The sequence below is a fragment of the Gymnoscopelus microlampas genome, assembly GCF_963454915.1.
Source record: "Gymnoscopelus microlampas genome assembly, chromosome: 6".
Lineage (NCBI taxonomy): Eukaryota > Metazoa > Chordata > Actinopteri > Myctophiformes > Myctophidae > Gymnoscopelus > Gymnoscopelus microlampas.
In genome coordinates this window covers 33,159,652-33,177,927 of record NC_139943.1, presented here as the reverse complement: position 1 = coordinate 33,177,927, position 18,276 = coordinate 33,159,652, and the positions used below count along the sequence as shown (strand labels likewise).

The window sequence follows — 18,276 nt, the reverse complement described above, 5'->3', positions numbered from 1 at the left end:
AGTTTTGTGGTTATGTTGACATGCCTACATGGGCGTATCGGATTTGTTTATGGTTACTAGGGTGTAATAATATGTTTTTAATTCCAGGCCACGGTCCAGGTGCGCTTGCACCCGGCACAAACGTCATGCATGATAGATAGCAAAGAGAACAGCATAGAAATCCTCCAGGTAGACTCGGCACAGAAGCGGACCCCACTTTGAGAACCACTTGTGTTAGGCAACAGTTTGTGTTGTGTGTTACGTCAGACCAGAGCTTGGTCAGCCTATATAAGGTGGCAGGTGCCGTAAGCATTTAGACCTTCGGACAGAAATAACCAGATAGAGGCAACAGATGCAGAAACTGCATAAACTACAAGGATGAGTTTCTTGTGGGTTTTTGCAAAGACCTTCAACAGAGATTTACATGCGTCAAGAGTAGTAATGCAGGTGAAGGCGGCAGCCTTGATACACAAGGCAAAGAAACACACCATTCCCTTATTATTCAAACATGTTGCGGAAGATTTCGAGGGAAAGGTTGCAATGATCGTGGCAGCTACAGGGGAGACGTGGACTTTCAAAGAGTTGAATGAATACTCTAACCAAGTTGCTAACCTGCTGCTGGACAGAGGGTTTGTGGAGGGAGATGTGGTGGCCCTGTTCATGGAGAACTGTTTCCAGTATGTGGGCCTGTGGCTGGGCATGGCCAAGATTGGAGTGGTGGCTGCCCTCATCAACACCACCTTGAGACTGAAGCCGTTAGTTCACTGTGTCAACATTACCAATGCCAAGGCCATAGTGTTTGGATCGGAGCTTACTGAGGCGGTTTGTGAGATCCATAGCTCCTTGGGGGAGACCATTCAGTTGTTCTGCTCTGGGGATTGGGATGACACAAAGGTCCCACAGGGAACAGAGTGCCTAGAACCCCTACTGGATGCCACCTCTATCACAAAGCCAAAAGATCCAAAACGCCAGTTCAAAGATCACCTGTTCTACACCTTCACATCAGGCACCACTGGGTTGCCTGAAGCTTCTATTATACTGCACGCCAGGTACTATCAGATAACATCCATGGTGTTTCATTACTTGAGGTTGAATTCGCAAGAAAGGATGTATACCTGCCTTCCATTCTACCACTCTGCAGGTACCATCGTAGGAATTGGACAGTGTATACTCCGTGGCATGACTGTAGTGATCAGAGATAAATTCTCTGGCTCAGATTTCTGGGGCGACTGTAACAAGTATTATTGCACGATTTTCCAGTACAGCGGAGAACTCTGCCGGTACCTGTTGAGGGAGCCGATTCGCCACACAGACCGGACGCACTGGGTGCGCATTGCATTAGGCAGCGGCCTGCGGAAGTCCACCTGGGAGGAGTTCTCCTACCGCTTCAACATTAGAAGCATTGTAGAGTTCTATGGAGCCACAGAGGGCAACTGCAACCTGGCCAACTTAGAAAATAGGATTGGAGCTTGTGGTTTCATCAGTAGGTTCAACCCAGCCACTGTGAAGCTGGTGAAAGTTGATAAGCAAACTAAGGAATTGCTCAGATGTCATAATGGAGTCTGTGTTACTTGTAAACCTGGCGAGCAAGGCATGTTAGTAGGCCAGATAGTTAAGGGTAACCCTATGCGGAGGTTTGATGGCTACATCGACGAAACGGCAACCAACAAGAAGATTGCCCACGATGTCTTCAAAAATGGAGACACTGCCTATCTCTCCGGTGATGTATTTATGATGGATAGTTTTGGATACCTGTACTTCAAAGACCGTATGGAAGACAACATCCACTGGAAGTTAAAGAACGTCTCCACTACTGATATAGAGGGCATTCTGAGCTCGCTGGTGGACCAAAAAGATGTGGTCGTGTACGGAGTAGAGGTACCAAAAATACTGGGTAAGGCCGTCATGGCGGCCATCGCTGATCCCTCACGCTCCTCTGACCTGGACAGGTTTGTTAACGACATAAGACTGGCTCTTCCCGCATTGAAAAGGCCCGTCTTCCTTCGGTTCCTGTCAGGGGACGTCAAAACGACTAGCACATTCAAGTACCAAAAGACAGAGCTTCGTCGTGATGGTTTTGACCCCAAAGTGGTATCAGATAAACTGTACTTCCTGGATCCCAGCAAAGGGAGCTACATAGAGCTGGATGAGAAACTACACAAGGCCATCATGTCTGGGGAACAGAAACTCGGATGACCAGGAATGGCTACAACACACACATCCAACCACACATTAAAAAGTGCATAGGACTTAATGACAGACAGACAAGGAGAGCAGAATTCAGATCCTTGTCTACACGCATGCACAAGAGATTCAGACATACTGCTGCACACATGCAGTAGCCGTACCCTGCTGCACACATCGAGAAAACACACAACATAAATATCCTCATTTTCATAGCATCACCAAAAGCGAATGTTTTTACTGCTGTAGAGAGGAACACGCAAGGCATCTTGCTGCCAGAATACAAAAATGAAGAAACTGCAGAGAACTACAAACATAATGCATGCAAGTATCGTGTGTGTATTTGTGAGAGAATTGAATTGAATTGAAGACGTTAACTTGGCCTGGGGTGGAGTCATTTGTACATTTGGGTTCCACAAGATAGTTGCATTTTTGTTTTAAATATTGTTTGACATTTGTGCTTTATCATTTTTTGGGATTATCATTTTCTGTTATTTTCTTTACTCGAAAAGGACAGGTGTAGAGGCAGGAAACCGAGGGCAAGAGAAGAGGAGATACGACTCAGGGAGTCAGATTTTGAACCCAGGTGTTTGCAACGGAACTCACAATGTGGTCAGTGCACCTGGTTGAGCTGCTTTATTTTTTATAGAGAGAGACATGGAACGAAAAAAGATTTGTCCTACAAGCTCAAGGCGTTGCGGATGTGTCGCGTTGTGAGCGGGTCGGATCCAAACCAGCTTTTTTATCATTTTTCTTTGTGCAGCAGAACTGCTGGGCAAGAGCAGTTTGAGGGCCGGATTAGATCAAATGCGACTTCATGCAGGCCGGACCGCTTGTGTACACACACATATTCATTTTCTCTCATGTGTCTCAGTCCCTTCTACAATTATGAAATCAATTTACACATTTTGTTTGAGGATTACATAGCAATTACTCAGCATTACACACACACACACACACACACACGGCCGAGATTATTAGTTTGTTTGTGAGCTGCCATTTAGTCTTACCTTTAATTTGTGTAACACAAATTATGTCATACAAATCTAGTTGAATAATCATCAGTCATCTAGAAAGACAACATAATGTAAATGGCAAGTAAAATACACAGTGAACCAGTTGATTGCACTATAAAAAAATCACACCCAGTGTGAAGTGGGCGGTGTGTGGTCATCACAACATGACTCACTTTAAAAAAAGGATATATGACTTTTTTTAAAGTCCATACTGCTATTCATAGGGCTTCACATGTGTCATGTGTTTCGCTAGCCAATTGAAAAGTCAGCCAATCACATTACAGTTAGTGGTGAGATGACACTAGCTGTAATGTGATTGGCTGATATGAAAAAAGTATCGATTTGCATTAACAATGGAAGGGTTAGGGGGTACACAATTTTTTTTGGTCGGTGTCCAAAACTCACTTATAGGGGGCGGCTACACCGCCCCAACAAGAATTTCAAATCACCACCATCATAGCTGTAATAGAATCCATTCAGTTAGGTGAAAGATAAAGAGCACAGTTGTAGTTAATCAATCTTTAATAATAAAAAGCATAGCCAGTATTAAAAACAAATATATATTACAGTATTCTACAAGAAAAACACAATGTGTTTTGTGCAAAAAAAGGAAAAGAAATAAAAATAAGAAACTTTGATTTACACTTTGGTTTTAAAAGAAAATGTAAAAAGCAGCTTTGCCCGTACCTTATTGTCAGTGATTGTGCTGTTAGATTCACTGGTGTTGTAGGTAGAAATGATCATGTTGCAAATGAAAGTACAGGTCGCACAGCCTACAACACATACAGTACTGTACAGTACGCAAACAGGCCAGTCTAGTCCCTAGACAAAGTCAAATAGCATGCCAATGCTGAGGATATTACGCAAAAAATGTTGGCGTTCCTGATTTCAGTTAAATTTTAAATCGTCTCTGTTGGGTGGAAACCTCATATGTCCAAAACTGTTACTTTTCAGGATTCAAAAAAAAAAAAATAGCAAAAATAGCTGATCTACAAGCTCAAAACGCGTCACGTAGCGTTTTGAGCTTGTAGATCAGCTATTTTTGCTACTTTTGTATGACACCGTAGTATGACAAAGTACGGCATTGAAAAAACATAAAAAGTTAAAATATAGAGATATGAGGTTTCTGCCCAACAGAAACTAACTGTAAATGACTGTAGGGCTGCAACTACCGATTATCTTAGTGATTATTGTGTTTATAATCTTTTTCGATTAATAATCGAATAATCGAGAAGCGTGTTTTTGTTTTTATAAATCAATGAAATGTTTTAATCGACCAAATCGTTTTAATTGGTTGATTGATTGATCGATTGATGTACTTTATTTAGTAAGACATGAGAACAACAGTACATGGAAGTACAAATTCACAATACAAGGTCTACTAAACTGGAAGACTCATTAAGCACTGAGCTTGTTTAAGATGAGATCCCCATGCACACAAATCAAATCCTTTAGTCGTAAGCCATGTGTTATACTTTGTCGCACAACAGTGTCATGCAAAAATAGTGAACATACAGTAGCTGACCTGAAAGCTCACAATGCAGCGTGGTGTGATCTTGTAGATTGGCTATTTTCACTAATCAATTATTTGATTAAAATGTATTATTTTCGTATTGGATTAAATAGATTGGTTTGATTAACTGTTGCGTACAGTATATAACACATGTATATAATGCCCAAATGTGTACAGTACACCATCCCTGTAATAACCTTGTGTTGATTTCAAAAGCAACTACAGTGTATCGTCACAAAAGTAACGTGAGCCCTACTTGAAGGTGGTGTAAGTGATGTGTATGTGCATGTGTATGTGTGTGTGTGTGTGTGTGTGTGTGTGTGTGTGTGTGTGTGTGTGTGTGTGTGTGTGTGGGGGGGGGGGGGGGGGGGGCAAATAGCTCTATATTCCCCTAGTAATCATTGCTATAGTGTGTTTGTTCAGTAACGGGGATCTCCCCCTGTTACTGAACAAACACTGTATCATAGCAATGATTATTATCATCATTTACATCTTAAGCATTTTAGAAAAAAGGGAAAAAATAAATAAAAATAAAATCACTTACAGCACCTTTAATGAAGAATTGTGCAATATTGTTATGCAACATGATGTACTCTACTCATGTACTGTACTGTACATGATTTGCAAGACATCTGGAAAGAAAATAACTATTGCTTCATCCAGGAAGCAAGATATTGGAATGCAAGAAGGCACAAATGCATAGACACACCAGAGAAACCTTATTATCGTCTCTGTCAGGTGGAAACCTCATACAGTATGTGCAAAACAGTTACTTTTCAGAATTCAAATTCAAAAATAGCGAAAGTAGCAGGTCGACAAGCTCAAAATGCGTCGTTTCGCGCCATGTTTCGAGCTTGTAGATCTGCAACTTTTGACGCTTTTGTATGACGCTGTAGTATGTATGATCAAGTACGGCGTTAATTTACAAGAAAAATAAACAAGGTTTCTGCCCGACAGCAACAATATGAAACATGCCCATGAACATAGAAAAAGGGTTGGTATTATGTGCCAGGTAGGGGCATTTACGACCCCTATACCCATAGATATAGAAACGTAGATACCGCATTGGCCGACGGACATATTTGGTAGGGAGGGTCGTGCCTCCTAATGCATGTATGCCTCATGCATGTCTGTTGAAGCAGGATGTCTCTCCACTATGAAAGTCATCATAACTCATAATGCATGTATGTCTGTTGAAGCAGGAGGTCTCTCCACTATTAAAATCCTCATAACTCGCTGGATTCTCAACCAATTTGTACATGGTTTGGTTTGTTACAAATGTCAAACATATAGTTATGTTATGATCTAGGATACTTGCTTAAATAAAAAAATGTGTTACCATTACAGTGATTACTATTATTGCCATCACCTGGGCGGGTGAGTCGTGTAACTTTCCCGACGTTAAGCTGTGTATGTGTTCAACAACACAGCCACGCAGCCTTGCAGTTTAAGTGCAGATTTCAGCTTAGGCAAAGGGGTGAAAAATGTACCGTCCAACCGTTGTCTGTGTACGAGAGAGAGAGAGAGAGAGAGATTACCGCAATACGACTTGCGGCATTCTTTTTGGTGACTTTGTTGGAGTAAATATAAACATAGTAATTATTCCAAAAGGTTGAATAGCAAAACTCTGCCATTGTTTGGTTGTAATGAGTGTTCCCAGAGAGAGTGCTGTACACGCTCGGATTGGACACAACTCAGGCCCATTTCTCCCAGTCGAGTTATGGCAAGCTACATAATATGTTGGTGGTGCTGACATGCGGCCTAGTGGCCATTGAGGCGTCCAGCCGTCTAACTACAGTATTTATGTCTATGGCTATATCTGCCACATAATACCAGCCATTTCAGGAAATTAAAACTACAACAGCATATTGATATTAAAATGTATTGGTTTCACAGGTTGTTAAGTGAGCCTAATCATCAATCTAGTTATTTCAACTCAACGTTCAATGCACAAAACTAAATGCTGATTAGGTGTCCTAACACAAGCCTGCAACCCCCCCCCCCCCCCCTTACAGTGAGGTTTCCCTGGTCTCCAGCTGAACTGGTTTGAAGGACAAAATCTCTGTGAAGGTGTGACCTATGAGAGAGAGAGAGAGAGACTTTAAAGCAATCTTAAGTTGTGTCCATTATTCAGGTCCATTTTTACAGTCTTAGAGTTAACCCATTTAGACCTGAGGTCGATTCTAAAAACATCTTCTTTGTTTTCTGAAAAAAAGAAGAAAAAAAAGATGTTGCTATATACTGTACATAGCAACAACTACCCCAAAAGGCAGTGGTGTGTTCTACCGTGTTACGCTGTATACGCTGTATACAGTGCAGATTTCTTTGGAAAAAAGCGTATACAGTCCAATAACTATTTCATCCATTGAAAGCGCGATAGCGTATCACGCATGTCGTGCAGGGAATTATTATCGTATACCCTCCAGAAAAACCTAGAACACACCACTGCCAAAGGGGGTTCCCGGATTGAAAGGTATAGTAACGTATAGGGGTTCCCGGTCAAAATATGCCTTGTACGGTACTTAGTTTGTACATTAACATCTATAGGGCTCAAAATACTCCAGTTTTCTACGCATAAGTATGTACAACGCAAGAGGCATTGCTCACATACTTCGCTGTGTAATGGGACATTTTCTACCTACCATAAATACCTGACTAGTTTGCACAGCCTCTCTTCAAAAGGTTTCTGCCATGTTGACTACCATCTTATACTTTCTGTCTTCTTCTACCTTCTTCACTGTCTACCTATGGTTGTTAACTTGTTTCCATCCCGCTGAAGATTACTACTGTCCCCGTGATTCCCTGTGGTATTGCAGCTTGTGGACAAGTAACTTTCGTATCAGCAAAGGACGCACTGCAGCCAGTCTGCGGATTCTACAAATGCCTTCTACATCAGTAGTTCTCAAACTTTTTCGTGCCAAGGACCCCCAAAATGATGTGCATTTGGCCGTGGACCCTCATCTGAAAATGTTTTGTGCCAGGGACCCCCAGAAGAGAAGATTTGTGGTAATAAACAAAAACTCATTTTTCAGAAATGCTCCAAAATAGCAGATGTACAAGCTCGCAGTAAAAAACTGTGAGCTTGTATAACAGCTATTTTTGAGAGCTACTGTTCGAAACCACTGTTCTGAATCCTAAGAGTTTTCTGAAACACTTTTGTTGCTAAAATCTAAAATGACCCAGATGCTTTCCCGGTTTTAATGGGTTAAGTATAAATGGGGCTTATGAGCCCTTATGTTCAGACTGGGAGCCCAAATCAGATTTTTGTCAATCCAGATTGGAATTAGAGTGTTTTTCTGAAGTAGATCAAGTCGATCAAGCTCACAACGTGTCGCAATGTGACCCGATGTGAGCTTGTACATCAGTTATTTAGCTATCGCCATTTTTCAACAGATGAATGGAAACAATTGTGACGATTATGCAAAATAAGGGTGATTATCTTGAATAATTGCGACCAGTAAGTATGTAATGGTTGTATGTAATCCTTGTGGCAGGGCTTACGTTTCCACTGGTCCAGGGGCAGGTCAGTGTTGTCTAGCGAGTGGTCGTAGGGCTGGGCCTCCGTCTCCTCCTCTGGCTCTCTGAACTCTGAGAAGTAGGGCAGCATCAGAGCGTCCGCTGCCGTCACCCTGCTGGCCGGGTCCAGCAGTAACATGCACTCCAGCACAGTCACGGCTGGGGAAGGAAGGATCAACAAATTAATTAGCCTCTTAAGCATTATTTACAGATGAGTTTTTTTGATCTACAAGCTCAAGTGTGACATGGTGTGAGCTTGTAGATCGGAAATGTTCACTTATTTTTCCCTTTTTTGGGGGAAAACATATAAGCTTTGCACCTAATAGCATGCCCAAAATAGGGATAGATTATTATGGATTATTTCATTAAATGATCAATTGTTAATAATTTTGTATCATCGATTAAATTCAAATAGTTCAATTAACTGTTGCATCTCTAATTATCTTTGTTTTAAAACAAATAAAGACTTAAGAATGTCCTACCCTGCGAGTTCGCTTTGGAAAACACTTGGTGAAGGTCTTTCTTCTCCACTTTGGGGAGACTTTTGATATAGCCTTTGGCCTGAGAGAAGAAGAAAACAATTTTGTCAACCAGTTTCGGTTAATAAAACATGTGTTAGTCTGCATGTGTGCACTAGGACTTTACTATATATAATTTCAGTATAGACAACGTGTCGTACACATGTGCAATAGTCACAGTGCATAGGATGCAATATGAAGCCAATTAGATCCATGTGTCAAGTTGCACTAAAACTAAATTTTACTCCTTGGCAGTAAACAAATTTCCATCTGATGAATAATATGATTTAGTGTGATTTGACGGCTTAATGTGGTTACTGGAACAGTGCATCAGATGTCAAGTTGATTCAACCATGTATTGAACTGCCTTGCTCCCTCTGCCTGTAAAATCATCCCAATCATTGATAGACTGAACAATTCTTTCTAAATGTTGATTTAAAAAAAAGAAGGAAAAAAAAAAAAAAATATATATATATATATATATATACTGAATTCTTTAACTCCTGAATTTCTTTTTATACACTAAATACATCGCTATGTGGATTATTTTTTCAGCCCTACTGTAGGTGTGAGCACATGGATGAATACATGTGCAATGTGTCAAGCCCAAATTATGCTCCATCACACTCACAACACGTTGTTCCAGGACGCTATTTTTGCCACGCGACTCCGTTGTGTGACGTAAGTATGAATCTGCTTGATGTGTTGTGATATCATGTGCTAAACTCACATCCTGAGATTCTAATTTGCTGATGAATTCCTGAGTGGGCGTCCCCGTGATCTTCATGATCTCAGTAAGCTGATCAAGGTCTAAGCCACAGGCAGGGGGTCAAGGCTACAACATTATATTCACACAAGAGTAGCCAAAATTATCGGAAAACTACATTCTAAAAGTACAGGCCTACGACTAATAGCCATTTCCCAAAGGAGCTATTCAAATTAAAAGACATACATACAGTGTATCCCTGTACATTAGTGCCCGTTTATTAATATTATTATTTTTATTCTTAGTACACACACACACACACCTGAAATTTGACAATGATTGTACAGACCCTTCTAAACCTGGGAGTGAACAGTATAAAATACCATATGATGATGCCAGTGGCAGAGGGACAGGTTGATAAAAGGATACGGTCATTGCCTTTAAACAGAGGTTTCCCCTGAAGCATCTCTGCCATGATGCAGCCCACAGACCAGATGTCCACTGAGGGGAAAACAGCCCACATGACTTTGTTAACACACACAATTTCACACTTTGAGCTACACTCTTAGGGTGTGATCACACTGTCCGCCTCTTATGAAAAATAAAATGCACTGCCAAGAACACCTTTTTTACTGAAAAAGCTAAAAATGGGTGGGGGGGTGGACAAGATACAGAAACAGACTTCAACTTCTACTCTCAACTTTTGGAACGCGCTCCACTCGGCCAAATGAGTGCGATGACAAATTACGCTCTGTAGAGACAGTGTGAATATACCTTTAATAAATGTACAGTAATTGAACAGTAACTGAATGGGTCAGCATGGTGATAAAAGAGCACCACCTAGTGGATACTCATTATAGCTGCACTCTGCTTCCACTAGCACAAATTGATTGGCTGACAGCTTTTCAGCAACTCAGTGTCAAATAATTGTATGCCTTAATTGGACCTGGAAGTAGAGAATGCCAGTGCTCATTTATGCACTACTACAGTGTAGTCCAAGGTGCATTAAACTGGACTAGGTAATGTATTGGGCTTCCTCCTTAAAGTCACTTCCTAATGATGCGTTCACATTAGTAGCGACAAAAACTACATATCGGCCAAGCGTGGTCAGCTACACTATCATGGAGTTATTGCTAAAGTGCTGCTCGGCACGCTCGTCATCAAGCATGTGTCCGTGACCGTGTGTGGAAGCAATGAGCAAGAAAAAAGTGTAAATATAAAGGTTTGGTTTAAAAAGAACAGGGAACTGGCTAACGGCAAGAATTCGTTTTTTCCCCATTAATAGCCGGAATTGTGTAGACTGAGAGAGAAGGGGAGTGGAAATGGTGAAACTAAAACTTGATTAATGCTTCACTGTGCCACTGGAGACCTGAAAAAAGCTCAACTTTTATTTGACATAGCATCGGGCATCAGTTTGTTCATGTTGCTAGCTTCCATTGAAAATTGCTTGTAGCCTGTCGCTTTTTCGCTGCTAGTGTGAACACAACATCTAATTATTCTGCTCTATAATAAATAGTTTACAAAATAAATAATAATAAAGTATAGCTGACTTCAAAAGCTCACTTAGGTCATTTGGACAAAACATGTCCATGTCATATAGCAGCACATAGCAGATGATTACCGGTTTGAGTGTAATGCATCCAACTGAGGATGACTTCTGGAGCTCTGTACCAGCGAGTTACAACATATCCCGTCATCTCGCTGTCTGCCTGCCGTGCCAGACCAAAGTCCAGGATCTGACGGGACATGAAGAAACAAAAATCGTGCTTTCAGGGTTTGCTCTCAAGAAACAACACTCATATGCAGGTGTGATGAGTTGAGACGACTGTGAGGGAGAGATCTGGTAATGCACATCAACGCATATAGTCACAACCAAAATGTTTTGAAACGTTTCCCCACATTCTTTTCACTAGACAATCTACAAACTCACATGTCGTGACAAATTTGATGGATGGCAGCGTTAGTGGGTTACAGTGGAAGTGGTTAACCCTCACTGATACCATACATCTGTAGCAACTTTGGAGGGAGCCGTTTAAATGTGAAGGACAACCAACCGATGTTTAACATGAAATCTATCATTCTTTTGTCAAGAGGACATAATGGAAATCTGACATATAACACTTCCTCATGTGTTGAGTGCAGAGAGGTCAATCCCAAGGCACAGGTCAATCTTAATCAGCCTACAGTGCATCTCTATGCATTGTTTTACATAGACTAGTGGAGACAAGAGTCAGATTTACACATGTCCTTCCCCGCAATAGAACAATGGGATTCAGGTTAAAAATCTGCACGGTTGCCCTTTGAAGAGCTGTCAATTTTTCAGCTATAACATCACAAGGAAAAAATACCATGTGTCCTCTTGGGAGAGGACACATGGAGAGGTGATTGTGTTATCAGACCACTGAGTGTGTGCAGGATCATGTTTAATCACTGTACCTTGAGCTCACAGTCTTGGTTGATGGCAAGATTTCCTGGTTTGAGGTCCTGCAAGAGTCCATACAAAACGATTAACTGAGATCAAGAATAAACAGATCTGTATGTCAACATGAATTGATTGAACTGCATATTTCTGCATATTTTCTTAATGTATTTTTGTGCTGTTTGTTTGTTGTGTTGTTGCTCGTCTAGACGTTGTTTGGCTTTTTGTAATTTTTTTATATACTGCTGTACTCTTATTAACTGTCAATAAAATGTTCAATCAATCAATCAGTACCGAAAAACATCAAGGCTATTCTAGTTAGTGTCACTGTGTAAATGAGGAAGCTGTCATTTTCACAATTAAACACAAGTACCACGTAAAAGGGAGGCTACATGTGCCAATGCAGACACAAGACATGCAAACACACAAATGTTGGTAATAATTACCAAGGCTACTTACCCTGTGAATTATACCAGCAGAATGAATGTACTGAAGGAAAAGAATATATAACAGGGATTGAATCATCAAAAGCGAATTCAACGATATCACGTTTGCATTTGTGTGAGAGCAGACATCAGAGTTCCCCACCTTTAACCCTTTGAGCATCTGATACACCAGGTACTGAACTTTGTCTTCTGAGAGCCTCTGTAGCTTCATGAGTTTCCCCAGGTCAGTCCCCATGAAGGGCATTACCAGATAACTGAATAAGGAAAATACATGCATTATAATTCAGGAGCTACAAAGGCTACAAAGATTATCCATCTTCATCATCAGTCAGCTGGTGCTAGCTTTAAGATGGTTCACAATATGTGTAAGGACAGTATGCCATAAGGAATTAAATCATTGTGTGTGTTGAAGTGACGGAAACACAATTTGTACTTACAAATCGTGAAATCTGTCCAGAGAGAGATCAGCAGTGAACACATCTAATAGGCCAATGACCTGACCCAGAGACAAATTGTATATAATGAAGCAACATCACTTTTATAATTACAGGGCATTCTTTGTGCAAATAACAAGACATCAGATAATTAGACATTACAATTTTAATTCAACATAAATGTAGCACAATCATAACAGCAAATTGTCTAAAGCTTTGATCCTTTTCCCTGGACCGCTGAACTAAGATCCCATTGTGAGACTCACATTTTCATGCTTCATGTGTTTTAGAAGCCTCAGCTCTCTGTAGGCCCTCTTGGCAAAGAGCTCAGACTGGAAGGGCCGGTGAAGCTTCTTGATCGCTACTTTGGCTTTTGTTCTAGAATCCACAGCTGAGCTGGAAGCAGACATACATTAAAAAAAATCAATTATCACCCCGGCATTCATCGTTGCCTGACCGAGGGCAGGCATATCACGCAAGGGCTCAAAACCTCCATCAAATAAAAATGTTAATAAATATGTAAATTATTTTTGATGAAATCTAAATGCTAAGATGTTTGAGCCTCAGGCTCATGTTGAATAACTGTGCCAGTAAGGCACAGTTAGGGCAGCGATTCCCAACCTGTGTGGGCCGGGGTGGCCTGCAAACGCTTTCCATTTTTTCAAGTTGGCTCTGTCCCAGAAAAGCTTGGGAACCGAACCGCTGCCCTATATATTCTTCCTTCGTTTAGCCCATGTGCTACAGGCAACCTATGAGTAGCGGAACACAAACAAACATAGCCTGCAGGTTCACTCATGTCAAGTGCTATTAAACTATGGTTGTTCTTGACTTGAAGAACTTGTCTAAGGAATTCATGCGCTTTTCACTGCCACAGTCTGAGTCATAGGATTATTGTGTTGTAGCTCTGGGGTTTTCAAACAGATTCATGTAATGGACCACCAAGTTGACCTGGTGATTTCAAATGATTCATAGGGACCCTGATATGAAAATGTATATTTAATTAACACAATGGTTCTCAAATATTTTCATGTCAAGGTCCCCCAAATTGATACATTTTAGGCCGTGGACATTAAGCCATTTGAAAAGATTTTGAGCCAGGGAACCCCATAAGACACGGGGTTTTCAACAGGTGGTCCGTGGACCACTGGTGGTCCATGAAGGTATTGCATGTGGTCCCTGACCCTGCATTTAGTAATGTAGGAAAATGAAGATGTGTATGTTATCTTATTTTTATCGTCCACTAGTTGAGAAACAGTGCAGTAAATTACCTGGTCACCGTATGACGTGTCAATGTTGTCAGGTACTGAGAAGTCGGATGTGAACAACTTCCACAGAAATGGGAAGATTACATTATAAGCTGGATTGCCTGGTTGAGTCACCATTATTAGGAAATGTGACCATAATCAATCGCATGTGTCTGCTTGCTCATACATAAGTTGCAATAAATCAGCTAACATGAGTTTAATATGGAAGGTTAAGAGAACAGAATAAGGGCAACCAAGGGAAACGAAAGGAATAGATCAGTGGTTCTCGTTCATTTTTTAGCTGTACCACTAGCATATCTCAGTTAAAGGAGTAGTTCATCCAAAAAAATACTTATTTGCCATCAATTGCACACCCCATGAAGCCTTGAATGCATGGATTTTTTTTGTTTTCGTTGCATTCCTAAGCCAATAATTTGAATGACGGGTGTACTTCCAGTAGGAGACACAAATGATCTACAATTGTGTCTCCTACTGGATACATTACCCGGTAGGAGACGGGAATCAAATTATGGCTTAGGAATGCGACAAATAAAAAAAAAGAATCCATGAGTTCAAGGCTTCATGGGGTGTGCAATTGATAGCAGATAAGTAATTTTGTGGGTGGACTACTCCTTTAAGGGCTTGATTTAATTCACTTTGAATAAACAAATTAAATTAAGCCCATAACAGTCAATATTTAATTTCAAGCTTTTTCCCCCACACCACACCCATCCCCCTTCCAAGTTCCCAACACAACAGTGGTCCCCAAGTTGATTCTCAGTCAGGGTGGTGGTCCCTGTTTCATAATCAGTTGAAAACCCCTGCCATAAGAGAAGATCTAAGTTGTTAAGATTAGATTTAGTACAGAATTCTACAACTGTCTTACACACTGTAGGTGGGTAGAGAGAAACCCACCTGAAAAGTCATTCTTATACAGTATAGTCTCTCATCGAATGACCTTCTAGCTGGTGAAATTAACCACCTTTACCTGGCGTCCCTATTCTGTGCATGTACTATACTGTTATATCTGTATTATCTTATTGTTTTTCTTGCCCTTGTATTGCTGTATATGACAGCACTTTCTTTACTCTGCTCCTGTAACTCTTAACTACTGTGCTGCCTCTTGGCGACTGAAATTCCCCCATGGGATATCAACAGTATCTATCTATGTCATAGGCAAAAATGTAAAAAAAAGAATTGCTCTACCACTGCCAGCTATTTTTGAAATAATGTCATTAAACTGCTCCTCAAGGACCCCTGGGGGTCAACGGACCCCACTTCTCATAATGGTACAAGAAAAACAGATTCATATTGGTGACAGTGATATAACATCTTGTTAGAATTCTATCGGATAACTTTATAGCTTGCACTAAAAATATTTTACACCTATAAACGTGTGATATGGCAATAAAGTGAAGCTGACGTTGGATACATTTTTTATTATAGTAATTTCAAGTGAATAAGATTATAGGATCACTGCTGGTTGACAAGAACTTGTTAAAACAATGTTTTTTAAAGTGCGGTCCAGGGACCCCCCGGGGTCCTTTTGGGGATTCCAGGGGGTCCCCAGCAGCTTTATAGCATCAGTTTAACCACTTTAATCCAACATAGGCTATTTGAAAATGTGTGAGAGCTTGTAGATCTGCTATTTACGAACCTTGAAAAAATAATTGAACATTTTGAATATTTTTGGAAACATTTTAACGTCACATCACAAATCTTGCATGATGGGGGTCCCTGGCACAAAATATTTTCAGATGGGGGTCCACGGCAATACAAATCAATTTGGGGGTCTTTGACATGAAAAGGTTTGAGAACCACTGTTTAGTATACATGTACTCTACCATACAGATTGGTTAAAATAATGTTGTATTCATTCCAATAAGTTCCGGATTGCAGCTCTAAAAGGACACGCCCACGATGTTAATCATTGATGGGCAGATGAGGACCTCATACAGGGTTGCCATGTCCGCTTATTACTAGTGTTGTGTTTTCTAGCTTGTAGATCGTCTATTTTCAATTAGCCGATATATATAGGTTTATAAGTGCTCAGGTGGCCTATAGTTGTTTCTTTTTGGCTTGTTTTCATAGACCTGGTGACTTATTTCTCTCGCAAAATCTGGCAACACTGATTTCATACTGTGAACCACGCAAGGTGGCGCTAATGGACTGAAACAAGTGGCTGCAGAATAAAAAACAAGGCACTGCTGCATTTGTGTGTAAATGTTCGTGTAAACACAATTACAGATCACATAATGGTCAATTATTATGCAAAACTATCTCGATGCAGTCTTCAAAAGCACATATATGTGCATGTGAACAGTTCTTCTGTCAATGTGAAGTGTAGGCTACTACTACTACTCAGTGGTGGAAAAAGTACTCGCATATGTTTTAAGTAAAAGTATCAATACTGCAATGTAAATACAAAAGTATTGGTATCAACAATTTAAATTAAACTTTTGGTAATTAAAGTACCAAAAGTAAAAAGTACTCATTATGCAGAATGTATAATTATAAAAAATGGAAAATACCAGATCTACAAGCTCGCAATGAGTTGTGAGCTTATAGATCAGATAGATAATCAAAATCTACAAAGTAACTACGTTTTCAAAAAATTGTAGTGGAGTTAAAGCACAACATTTGCCTTTGAGATGTAGTGGAGTAGAAGTACTGAAAATTGGAAATACTCCAGTAAAGTAAAAAAAGATACCTCAAAGTTGAGTATAATACTTGAGTACATGTACTTCGTACTTTCCCACCACTGCTCATCATACAAGGAAGTGAAGCAAAAGCAGCCTGGTGTTTTTAAGCTGAAATAGTATCTCATCATAGTACGACGGTGTCGCTTGCATCATGTCATGTTGTTGTGTTGTTTTAAAGATTAAGATCAGCTCTGGTGGTTGTGAATCAGTTCTTGTGAATCCACAAGCGACACACCGTCGTACGAACGGATTATAACTTAAGCTGCTAGGCTCACACAGCGCAGTATACTAAGGCAGAGCTACACATGTTCCTTTGTTTCACTGCTGCAGTCTGGATTGGAAGTTCGATCAATAAAATAAAAACCGATATCAAGCAGTGCCACCATCTGTTCTTAAACGTTGTTATCATCAGTATCACTTTATCTTATTGGTTGATAGTTTTAGGATCCAAATCAAATGGACCCTAGCTTTACTGTCTGTACTGCGAGAGACTACAGGAGGGTCCATTTGGTTTCATCATGATCCATCTCGCAGTTAAAGGAGTCCGTGGGACCCAAAAACTAAGGGACCCTCAGTTTAAGACACCCACGGCGTGGGTGTCCCAAACTGAGGGTCCCTTAGTTTTTAAAATTAAAAATAGTTTCGAACCAGTGATCAGACTCACCAGACGGTGCCATAGGCTCCAGTCCCCACCTGCCTCAGGTCCCGGTACCGTTCCGGTACCTCCCATGTGGTCTTGTTCACCTCCTGGCGACAGTATCCAGGTCTGATGCGATTAGACATATTTATTGTCCAAGTGTCCGCTTGGTGCTTATATATTTTGTTCGGTTAATGTGTGTCTGTTCCGTCTTTCTACGCATCCATTGTCTACCTATGTTGTTCACCCTCTAGTAGCGTGTGTGTGCGTGCGCAGCGCAGCAGGGCGCAACCCGAGGTCACCAAAGCAAAGCCACTCCCGAAAAGGCTCCTGAAATGTGATCAACACCATACCGTGACACACTGTTGTCTTTCAATCGCCTTAGGGTATCTATGCTACAGTTTGGTAATGGTAACAAGCACCATGTGCAATGATGTAATCTGATTATGGCAGGTAGTTTTAATAACTGCACATTGATTCATATTCGAACTAGGGTATCCCTAGACCAATACTAACAGTTAACATAGGCTACTCTACCATAGATTGATTAAAATAACGTTTTATTCATTAAAAAAAAAGATTGTAGCTTTTTTTTGTATAAAACTCAAATTGTGGAAACGTTTAAAGCCCCCTGGCATTTTTTGAGTGGAACATTATAAATTCCATTCTGCAAATATCAATTTAAAGGATGAAAAATGATTACAAACGGTATTCAGTGGGTATGTACTGTATGTGTGTTTGGAGCTTGCTGTGACTTGTAGGCTACAGTAAGACCTGAGGGTGTAGACATTCCATACAAAAGCATGTGGTTGACTGAAGTTTTATAACCAGAAGACTGACACTGCACATTTATATAAACATGACGATCAGGAATCAGGATGGGACACACACAATTCCTGGATCAGTCAAGTCAAAATGACAGTTTTCCTCTTGGCCTTATGGTATTTCCACAAATTGGAGAA

General features: G+C 40.6%; 2 protein-coding genes across 3 annotated transcripts; one reads left to right on the top strand and one right to left on the bottom strand.

Moving 5' to 3' along the window:
• Positions 1-420: 420 nt before the first annotated feature.
• On the top strand, positions 421-2,175 carry LOC311046961 (long-chain fatty acid transport protein 4-like; the record flags this gene model as incomplete). The annotated part of the gene is made up of 1 exon (XM_084059540.1): positions 421-2,175. One exon carries the CDS (start codon positions 421-423, stop codon positions 2,173-2,175), a length of 1,755 nt encoding a protein of 584 aa, XP_083915666.1.
• Positions 2,176-3,683: 1,508 nt separating this feature from the next.
• mapk12a (mitogen-activated protein kinase 12a) lies at positions 3,684-17,567 on the bottom strand. 2 transcript variants are annotated; one of them, XM_084060936.1, is made up of 13 exons: positions 17,342-17,567; positions 12,998-13,127; positions 12,735-12,793; positions 12,440-12,551; positions 12,311-12,340; positions 11,869-11,916; positions 11,054-11,168; positions 9,862-9,933; positions 9,457-9,536; positions 8,691-8,769; positions 8,194-8,367; positions 6,700-6,769; positions 3,684-6,603 (listed from the first exon to the last, which is right to left on the bottom strand). In XM_084060936.1, the coding sequence occupies exons 1-12, from the start codon at positions 17,458-17,460 to the stop codon at positions 6,702-6,704; spliced, it is 1,086 nt and encodes a 361-aa protein (XP_083917062.1). In that variant the 5' UTR covers positions 17,461-17,567; the 3' UTR covers positions 3,684-6,603; positions 6,700-6,701. The 2 variants fall into 2 exon arrangements, with proteins under 2 accessions (XP_083917062.1, XP_083917061.1); XM_084060935.1 differs by having other exon boundaries at positions 3,684-6,769.
• Positions 17,568-18,276: the final 709 nt, after the last annotated feature.